The 11,108-nt window shown below is 38.8% G+C and overlaps 2 protein-coding genes across 2 annotated transcripts; both read left to right on the top strand.

Annotated features, from left to right (window-relative positions):
* Nucleotides 1-2,727: 2,727 nt before the first annotated feature.
* MELLADRAFT_76427 (uncharacterized protein) lies at nt 2,728-5,265 on the top strand (the record flags this gene model as incomplete). Its single annotated transcript, XM_007404835.1, has 1 exon — nt 2,728-5,265. One exon carries the CDS (start codon nt 2,728-2,730, stop codon nt 4,831-4,833), a length of 2,106 nt encoding a protein of 701 aa, XP_007404897.1.
* Nucleotides 5,266-5,914: 649 nt separating this feature from the next.
* On the top strand, nt 5,915-10,516 carry MELLADRAFT_88891 (uncharacterized protein; the record flags this gene model as incomplete). Its single annotated transcript, XM_007404836.1, has 11 exons — nt 5,915-6,862; nt 6,946-7,108; nt 7,181-7,426; nt 7,501-7,946; nt 8,012-8,144; nt 8,206-8,412; nt 8,480-8,634; nt 8,707-9,106; nt 9,149-9,240; nt 9,311-10,115; nt 10,164-10,516. 11 exons carry the CDS (start codon nt 5,915-5,917, stop codon nt 10,514-10,516), a joined length of 3,948 nt encoding a protein of 1,315 aa, XP_007404898.1.
* Nucleotides 10,517-11,108: the final 592 nt, after the last annotated feature.

Genomic DNA, 11,108 nt, shown 5'->3' with positions numbered 1-11,108 from the left:
GTTGTCTGATTTAAATAAAAACTTATTAAACCTTTAATTAAAAATGTTGTAGCTGAGTGATCTTAAATAAAAATTTATTAAACCTTTAAATAAAGACTACATTTGTATATAAACATGCTGATACAAGTGTAGTAGTGGGTGTGACTGTTGGTTTTTTAGTGATTGCAATGTCAACCTATATATGTGTTATCAAAAGACTCATGATATGAACTGATTATGAACTGAGGGGACCTTTCCTTAAACAAACAAAAACAAAAGGTTTGACTAATAAATGTAAAATAAAAATACTTCTAAGTGAGACTTGTAATACATGTGAGCTAAGAATGCTTTTGAGACTTGTGATAAATGATACATGTATAAATTAAAAATGCTTTGATTGAGAGTTGTAAAATAAAAATTGAAATAGCTACATATATGATTTAAACACCAGGATACATGGGAGGTAGTCTGTGTCATTGTTTAGTTCGATTTACCTTCTTTCTTCTTTCAGTCTCTACTAAGTAATCCCTCCACATATCTTCTGCAATTTGATCTCTGAGGTTTTTAGCATAGCTATTACCTTCAGCAGTACTACCAAATTCTTGCAGATAACCAGATTGTTCTTGAGTAGGCGCTTCTGTAGTTTCTTGAGGGTTGGGAATGAATCCTTCTCCAAATTGAGGGAATTCTTCAGCTGAACCTTTTGTAGCTTTAACACAAATGAAGTTGTGAATGAAGCACATAACAGTGACCATTGAAATTTGAATCTTGATGGTGTATTCACACCCGTGAGCCATGATCTTAAAGTGCTTCTTGCAAACTCCAAAGATATGCTCAATAATGTTACATGTCGAAGATTGAATAGTTCTTCTTTATTCATCGGTCTAATATGGACGGATAGGAGTGGTGAGAAGAAGAAAGCCAGAGAAAAGTATGAAAATGATGGAAGAAAAATAAATCTCACTTGAAACCTTTCTTTTCCCACTCTTGTAAATGATAACGGACTTTTCTAAAAGGAACAATACAATCTTCAGTGAGAGCAAAGCCAGCATCACCAAGATAATATTTTCCGGCAGGGATAGTAAGATCACGACTTTGAGCCAAAGTCCAAAGAGCACTGTTGGCCATACTTCCTTCAGCTCTGACCAGTGAATAGATAAACTCCATATTGAAATTACAGGCAGCAATGACGTTCTGAGATGTGTAGCCTTTACGATTAGAGAAAGGAATGAATTCGGAAGCTGGCGGAGTGACCGGAATGTGTGAACCATCAATTGCACCGATGCAGTCTTTGAAATAAGGCATGAACTTTGGATTCTCGGAAAAGGTATCTGCAAGAGGAGTGTTGGCATTGGGAAGAGGAATATATTTGCTGAGTAAATCTCTGTTGTTGGAAATTCCTTTAATAAGGTGATTGATTGTCCTAGCCAAAAGAGATAGTGATGAGAAAATTTGAAAAGAACCAAAAAAAAAGCAAAAAATGAAAGATAGTTGAATTAATTAGAAATAGTATCAGCCAATCTTTGAAAACGATTTTGAAGTTTACGATTAGAAAGGCCGGTGATGACAGTATAAATAAGGATAGCCAACTTCTCAGTTCTGGTGATCCAACGGGAGTCATAAAAAATTCCAGTTTCTTCAAGTACTGAACGTAGTTCAAAAAAAACAGATTTGTTCATTCCAAGATTATCATAAAAAACTGAGTTATTTGGACTAGCAATGAGCTCATCAATCCAAGCCTGACTGCTGAGGATGGAAGTAAGATGCGGAGTTTTGGTGAGATGAGGCAGGATTTGAGCTGCACAAGCCTGTACACCAGTGCTAAAGTAGCAAAAAATTTGACATTGTTGCTGTTGAACAGCAAGGAGCTGTTTGAGAAATTGCAATTTAAGCAACTTTTGAACTTTGGCGCGCTTTTCAGGTGTGAAAGACTGAAGGGAAGAGCGAGAACAATGCGCCATGATGTTTTAAAAGACATGATGTCAAATGTCACAATGATCTGATGAATTTGGTCTCTGATGACCGTGATGAATGGATGAATGGATGGATGGATAAATGGGAAGACGAAAACGAAAACGGACCGATTGATTTTCAAGCAATCGGTTTGTTTTCAATTGAAAAACACTTTCATTCCATCGTTACCGAACAGTCGACGATGATCAAATGGTCAACGACGATCTTTTTGATCTTTCGTTGACCTTATTGGTCAACTGTTCGGTAACCGGAAAAGCCGAAAAACGAATTTTTCGAAAACCAGCCGAACGGGCCCTTAGCATTGATTCTTATCTTTCGTGGTAAGTGTCTTTCTTCCGGTGGTCTTGAGTTTTAATGAGATGTTTTTCAAAAATATAGATTGGAATAAAGGTTAAGAAATTCTAAATAAATGTTATAAGGAGAATAACCAATATTCAATAACTTTATAGATATTTTTAAGATAAATTTTTTTGGATAGATTGATGAATGATGAATGAAGAAGGAAGTGATAGGAGTGAAGTTTAGAGCTTAAGCTTAGGTGTTAAGTAGTTTTAATTTAGTAATTTAAACTGGAAATGTGCAACTTTAATTTGAATCTGACCATTGCGCATTCAACAGTCATCATCATTCATCCATCATCAATCCAACAAAAATACCAAACACTAAAACTAGAAATTGATTGAAAGTTGAGAAGAAAATAGCAAAAGTAACGTTAACTTTCTTTAAATTGTTATTGTTGATTGTGGTTAACTAATGAAGAACTATCAATAGATTATGTCAATCACCGATCCACCACTTTACAATCTCAATAATCCCATCAACAATCATCCATTCTTAATCAATCTGACGACTCTTTCTCCTACTTTATCATTCTTAAGTGGTTATTTAGGTGTCACTCCTGCTTTTGTTCAGGGTGAACTTCAACTCAAGATCATCTCAACTTCAAATACATTTCTAATCACTCAAGTCTCTCTAACCTTCTCTGGTTTAGAATCTAATCATCAACTACAATCAATCGATTTCCTTCAACTACATCAAATCTTATGGGAACATCAGACTACACATCATCTTCTCAACCATCATCATTCATCTCAACCTTCATGCTCAAATACTCCAAATCATCATTCAAAACCACCTTCAAATTTACCTTTTCAATTCTCACTCACTCCTGATTTGCCTCACTGTATTCATTTACCTAACGGTGGTGGTCTTCATTATGAACTTGATGCACATATCACCTATACCAATTCTTCTCATCTCTTGACCAACGATCATCATCAACCTGATCATCTACTCGAGCATCTTCACCTCAAAGTTCCCGTACACATTTCACGTTATTCAAATCCAGCTATTCAACTTCTTCCACCTCCATCTCCGCAACCCCTCGATCAAAACCAACAACCTTTTACGCTATCTCCTGTCAGACTTACAAGCTTATCACCTACACCTATTTACGTCTCTTTGTCTCAAACCTTACTTCGCCACTCTGAACCACTGGCACTTCAAGTTAGAATTCCACCTCCAACTGAAGAATTGATTCGTGAAAAAGGACTTCGGCTACGAAGTGTCCGAGCAGAACTACATCAACACATTCGGATCCAATCCTCTATTGATCAGGAGAACGGCTCTTCAACTACCGAAAGATCCTCTACTGGAGCTCCCCCTTACGACGCTTCATCAGGTTCTACAAACCCAGAATCGACCTCAGATGATTCATCATCTTCAAGTAACAGAGTGATCACGAGTCTTTTGGCGATCTCTGGAAAATCATGTCGTTTTTCATCAACTCGATCAGTTTTTCTTCGACTCACACTACAGCCACATCGCTCTGAGCTTACGCCTGTCCCATCTTCAACGACTGATGAGATTTCACCTGTTAATATTCCTCAGACTACAACATCCGGTTGGAAGTGTAATTCGATCAGTCAATCTACCTTACTTCATCAGGTCTCATTTTCGGTGACCATCACAATTCAAATCTCAGGTCGAGGAGGTGAGAGGTTTGATGTCGAATTGAATCAAGCAATAGGCGTAGTACCGGATTGGCCTCCTGTTTCAGAAGATGAACTTCCAGCCCCTCTCACCTTAGCAGCTAGTGGAAAAGCACGAGAGGCAGCTGAAGAACAAGCTCAGTCTAGTACAGATCAAGAATGGGAAGAAGCACCAGCTCCCACTTATTTTGAAACGGACGAACCGTACAACTTTCCTGGTACATCTTCTACATCTCAAACAATACGAGAGTCACATACTGAAACAGAGGAGGAGGAAGAAGACGAAGAAGAAGAAGAGTATGATGGATATGAAAGTTTTTCAAGTCTAGCTGGACAAGGAGGCCCAGCACCACCTACGATAGATGAAGATGAATCACCACCACCTGCACCTGATACCCCACCTGATGGAATCCAACTAGATCCGACTTCCACCGATCCTTCAAGTTCTGTGAACCAAGGAAGTTTTGAATTTGTTTGTTTTGATGAAGCCACAGCAAGGTTTGGAAACTATGTAGTGAATCCATCTCTACCGAACCATTCTACTTCAAGTGAAAGCATTGTACCGACTCATCCGATCGAAACTGAAACCGAAACCCAAAATGGTACGATGCCACCGGCTTATGCAGTGGGATGGGCGAGTTTGAATGCCAGTAGTAGTAGAAGTGATCAAGAATCAATCGAATCAAATCAAGTGAATGAAGTGGAAGTTCGAAATCATTTGAATCATAACCAGATCAGTGATAATAATCTTAATAATCTAAGTAGTGTGAATGCTCCTCCACCTTATGCTGATGATTTCGGTAGTCTTTTGATTCCGGTGGGATCGATTGGTGTGGTAAGACAAGATGGAGAATTAGGTGGGTTTTTAATGAGAAGAGAAGGTTTGTAAAACCAAAAAAAAGAAAATCAAGAATGAATTGAAGTTGAATCCCACCAAAGAAAAAAAAGTTTGGGATTCATGAATGAATGATCGAAGATGTGTTGTTTGTTTAAATATTTTTGAAAAAAAAACAGAAGTGGGTTTCTTGTTGATTGGTTATTGTTTATGGTTTTGATTATTTATAAGAAAGAATGTGAATTTGTCTTGAAAGAAAAAAATAGAGGTTTTGTGTTTGTGTTTGTTTGTTTTTTTACAAAGAAAAATAGTAGTAGTAGTACATATAGTAGATTAAGATGATTGGGTTTTGATGATTTATTAATGGTTGATTTCTTACATACAAGATATATAGTATACATATAATAATATAATATTGAAAGTGTTTTTTTTGGTGAGAAAAGAAAAGATTGTAAAAAATAAAAAGATCAAGTTGTTGCAAGTTTCAAGAATTTAAAGATTTGAAAATATGTAAATGCGTTCAAATTGAGATTGGTTTATCTTGTGTGGGTGTGTGTTTTGAAACCTTTTTTTTGCATTTTCTTTGTAGAGGGAAGATTTGGTGTTTTTTATGGTTATCAAGATGCATATTTATGGAAAAAGTATTTTTTGATGGTATAGATAGAGTATGGGCATTGGGTTTCAGTTGTTCTGAGCTTTTTACGAAAAAGTTTGAGTCTGTTTGAGTACATGTTTACATTTTTGATACAAAGTGATATGGAGGATTGAGCTTCTTTTTTTAGAAACACAAGAATCCGTGTTCCGTAATAGATTCTTGATATATGTAGTTTGAATTGAGTTTTAATGTAGTTTTGATATAAGTCCGATAGAATGTAGTTTAGTTTGATGTTATGTGATCAGAGTCTTGAGTGTGACAGTCTGAATGTGATTGAAGTTTGATGAATTGAAATTTGAATCGAATGAGATGCCAGAAGCTGAAGTTCATCAATCTCATTCTCATTCAACTTCTTCTAGAGATACTATCATCAGAATATCAACAACAGCTTGGTCTACTACAAAATCACCATTCATCTCAACTAACTTATCATCATCATCATCATCATCATCAAGTCTTCAACCTCATCAACTTACCAACATGCCTAAAAGATCAAATTCGATCACCACTTCTCATGAACTACCCTCTTCACGTCCATCTCGCACACGGAAACCTCCTACTCCAATCTATCCTCATGGTCCTCAATACGATGAACAATCTACTCGACCAAAGCGATCTAGTGCTTCTCAAATACCTCATAGACCAGTTGACTCTCATGCCCGAACTCGAGCGGCTCATAATGTGATCGGTGCAGAGAACACTCAGAAAGTACATCAAAACGGTTATGGTTCAGCTTCAGCACCCGATTATCACTCACAGGATCAATACATCAATTCAGATGAACGAGATGCTGAAGGTGAAGATGATGATCAAGATGAAGATCAAGAAAATCATACATACGGACATCCAGATTCAGGAAGTGAATATAATGGTGATAAAGATGATGCAGAACATGATCGATCAGTTTCAATCGAACATCCACCATCAGATTGTAGTGGTGCAGTCGTCAAAAAGAAAGCAAAGTCATCTAGGTCTAAAAAATCAAAGATTACAAGTACATCTGATGAAGGTGACACGACTCCTGAAGAAGAAGAGGAAGAAGAAGATCGCATTTCAATACACGAATCAGATGAAGATGACCTTCCCTTAAGCTCGAGAGCTCAGAGAAAGACGGTCCTGGATAAATTAGCTACTCAGAGAAAAGGTGCCAATCATACCAGCGGGGCCACTCGTCGTAGTACGCGTGGGTTAAAGAACAAGGGTGACGAAAGTGAAACAGCTCAGAACGCTCACGAGGAACATGCTGGACGTACACTTCGAACTCGTGATAAAAAAGTGAATTATGAGATTGCTGCCTTTCCGATCTTTGAGTCAACCGATAAGCCTCGGTCGAGGAAGAGCGGTGGTAAAGATATCCGATTACCTTATTCAATGTCCGGAAAACAATATGATCAATTCTTTGGTCAAGCTCGACCCGGTCATGATTCAGTCAGTTTCATTCTTGTTTCATCCACGCGCTTTTCCTATCATCCATCATGGGCTGATTCGGATTATCTGAATCCTATTCTAAGGACGAAGAAACTGGGGCCGCTTTTACTGCCAACAAACTTGCGGGTGCGGGTATCTTGGGAGGAGCAGCTGCTTCAACAGGTCTCTTTGGTGGTGGTCTCTTCGATCCTGGTAATATGGGTGGTGGTGGACCAAGCAATATGGGAAAGATGTCTGGAGCGACGAGTTAGTGACTCTGAATCTCGATTCAGTTCATCCCACGTTTTTTAAGATCATCTTGTTTTCATTTCTTTACAGATTTGGCCGATACCGACCCACTCGGGGTACAAACAAATATCGACTTTAGCCATGTAGGAGGAATGGAACATCATATTCAACAATTAAAAGAAATGGTCTCTCTCCCTCTCCTTTATCCAGAAGTCTTTCAACGCTTTCAAATCACCCCGCCTCGAGGTGTGCTATTTCATGGGCCACCTGGTACAGGGAAAACTCTTTTGGCACGTGCGCTAGCTGCGAGCTGTAGCAGTGAGGGACAAAAGATTGGTGAGTGATGGCGCTCAATTTATAAATCTCTTCGACATCTCATTGCTCATCTCGTTTAATTTACTCTTCAATAGCTTTCTTCATGCGTAAAGGAGCCGATTGTCTGAGTAAATGGGTCGGTGAAGCTGAAAGACAATTACGTCTTCTCTTTGAGGAGGCTAAAAACTGTCAACCAAGTATAATCTTTTTCGATGAAATTGATGGTTTGGCACCGGTACGGAGTAGTAAACAGGAACAGATTCATGCTTCAATTGTCTCTACACTTCTTTCTCTCATGGACGGGATGGATGGTAGGGGTCAAGTGGTGATCATCGGTGCTACCAACAGACCTGATGCGGTGGATCCCGCCTTGCGTCGTCCGGGTCGGTTCGATCGAGAGTTTTATTTCCCTTTACCTAATCGAGATGCTCGATTGAGTATTATTGACATTCACACTCGTGGATGGGATCCTCCGCTGGAAAATTCGTTCAAATCTGAGCTAGCTGAGCTGACAAAAGGCTATGGTGGTGCTGACCTACGTGTAGGTTTTCTCTCTCTCTTGAGTCTAACGCACTCTACTCACACTTTTCATCTGTTGATTCACAGGCACTATGTACGGAAGCTGCTATGAATGCAGTACAGCGGATATACCCTCAGATTTACAAGTCTACAGATCGACTTGTGATTGACCCCAAAAATATCAACGTCGTCGCACGAGACTTTACCATTGCTCAAAAACGTGGGTCTACCAAGCGCAAAACTTGAGATCTTGGGCTCACCGTAACCTTTCCCTGTTGTAGATCTTATACCATCCACTAGTCGATCCTCAAGTAGTGCTGCGTCCCCTCTACCACCTCAATTACTCCCATTATTGGCTACATGGCTGGAACGTGCGAAAGAGACACTGTCCAAGATCCTACCGGATATCAAGAAACCAAACGTGTTGGAAGAAGCTGAGTATGAAGAAGACGCAGGCGGTGGATTCGAGCGAGAAAAGATGATTCAATGTATGTTTCAAACTACAACTATTCAAGGAAACTCGCTTAACCAGACCATCTTCGCGCATACATCCAGCTTTCGAAACCCTGCGAGTCTTCCGACCCCGAATGATCATCTCGGGGCCACAGGGATGCGGGCAGAGCTACATCGGTAGCGCGATCCTGCATCACCTGGAAGGATATCATGTACAAACTCTTGATCTGGCCAATCTGATCAGTGATTCCACAATTGTAGGTGACAAGGTTTTTTATCGCTCAATCCGCTCCTAGTGCCGATCTGATTCGTTCCCATTTGTCAATCAGAGTCCCGATGCAAGGGCAGTCCAGATTTTCACCGAAGCCAAACGACACAAACCATCAGTGCTGTATATCCCAGCCTTACATAATTGGAATGCACCCATATTGGAAGGCGTCAAGGCAACCATCACGAGTCTACTAGATGAACTCAAGAGTTCAGATCCGATCTTGCTCCTAGGCATCGTGAATTGTCCAATGAACCAACTCCCTTCGTCAGTTCGATCATGGTTCGGAATCACAAAGACGAATCGAATAGTGTTGGAACCTCCAGATTTGAATCGACGTGAATCATTCTTTGCTGAGACGTTTGCGAGTATTAACCGGCCGCCTAATCGATTTCCAGATGGGATTCCACGTAAAAAACGTATACTCGAAGTCTTACCTAAGGCACCACCACGAGCGCCACGTGAGCCTACTCAATCTGAATTAGACTCACAACTCGCACAAGATCGAAAGTTGGTAGAGTACCTCAAGTTTCGTTTGGGACCTGTTCTGAACGAACTGAAAAAGAAACATAAACGGTTCACAAAATCTATTGGAGTGAGCGATTTTCTTTTTTCTTTGTACTTGTCTCGGATACTGAACAAGTTCAATCCAATTTTGTCACTAGCCTGATCCAACTGAATTGGCTAGATTAAAAGAGGAGGCAGCAGCATTGCAAGCTGCCTCAGGAGCACCTCCACCTTTGATAGAATTTTACAACATCGACTTAGATGGGATGCATTATAAGCTTTATTACAGCAAATATCTTACTTCACAACAATTCATAGCTGATGTTGAACGAATCGTTCATAATGCTGAACTTGACTCACAACTCTCAGGTTTATCTGATCGAGAATTACCAGTGAAGGCACAAGCGATGTTGACACATACGAAGATCATGGTAGAACAAGCTTGTGATCAACAATTTGATTTTGAATGTGCAAGGATGTATGAACGAATGAAATTACGAGATCCTAAGTTGGGACAAGAGAAGAAGAAGGATCGAGTCGGATCAGGAGTGATTGTGATTGGAGCAGATCTACCGACTAGACAGAGTAATCGAAACAGTGGTAAAGAACCAGAGTATTCGTATAATCCGGATTTGAGTGAAAGAGGGATCAAACGGCTTATGGAAGTAGAAGATATTGGGGATGAGGAAAGGCAACAGAAAAGAAGTAAGGCGGATGAAGAAATACAGCTGTGTGAGTCGAATGATCATCAGGATCAGAATCTTCCTCAACATGAATCGATTGTCGAGCAAATCACTGCACCGATTTCGAACCTGGATAGGTCTACTTCACCTAGTTATGAACCAGGTGAAGCACCACCTATGCAGACCTTTACTGATCTTCAAGCTCCTCAAGCTGGTCCATCATCATCATTGAATTTCTTGAACAACGGTCAAGGAGAAGTTGGAACATTCTTACCAAATGGTACCGGACTACATTCATTTGTTGATCAAGACCAATCAATGATAATAGAGAATAGCTTATTAGATGGAACAGAGATTGAAGAGTTACCTATGATGAATGAAGACTTAGAAGAAGAAGAGGCAGAACGGATAGAGGAGATGATCAAAGAAGAAGAAGAATTTGTAGTACCGGAAGATGAATTGAATGAATTGATGGTGAACTTGGTGGAAGAGAGTGAAGGATTGGTTGTAGATGAATTAGAAGAACTTAGAGCAGGCTTATATGAAATCATTTGGAGATTTAGATCAGATTGGAATCGGATGAGAATGATTGATGGGTTAAGAGAGTTTTTGAAGATGTTTTTGGAGGGGATTAGGTTGAGAAAAGTTGATGAACTTGAACAAGAAGAAGAAGAGGATTGAAATCTGATTTTTTTTTCAAAAGGTGTAAATAATCAAGGTTTATTGGATTTTCTTTTGGTTATGTGGGTTTTGGATTTTTGGAATACATTCAATTTTGGGAGATCATGGTACATACATATAGTTATGATTTTATTTTTGTGTTTTGTGTTGTGTGTTTTTTAAGTGATTACATATATATAATTTTGATGATTTATAAAAACTTATTTTTAAACCAATTCATCATCATTATTTTTTTTTCAAAATCTTATCATTTAAGTTTTTTTTTTCTTTGATTTTATTTATTACATATTTTTCTTTTCTTTTTTTGATCAAAATCAAGTTTTGGATTTTTGTTTTTTGAAAAGAAAAAAAAATAGATTTTCTTGTAAATTGAATCTTTTTTTTCTTTCTTATTTAACCGGTTTTTAGTTTGTGTTTGTGTTTGTGTGGGGGTTAAGGGGGGAAGGGAAGTTTCTTTTTTTTGGAATTGTTTTTGTATACATTTGAAGAGTTGAAGAAATTGAATTGAACATGGAAATATAGTTGGGGTCTGAAGAATCAATGAACTTTGGAAAGGGAAAGATGAGGAATGAAGTAGTGGATAGAGATGGTT

Source organism: Melampsora larici-populina (assembly GCF_000204055.1).
Source record: "Melampsora larici-populina 98AG31 unplaced genomic scaffold MELLAscaffold_2, whole genome shotgun sequence".
Lineage (NCBI taxonomy): Eukaryota > Fungi > Basidiomycota > Pucciniomycetes > Pucciniales > Melampsoraceae > Melampsora > Melampsora laricis-populina.
This window is presented reverse-complemented; position numbering and strand designations above follow the sequence as displayed.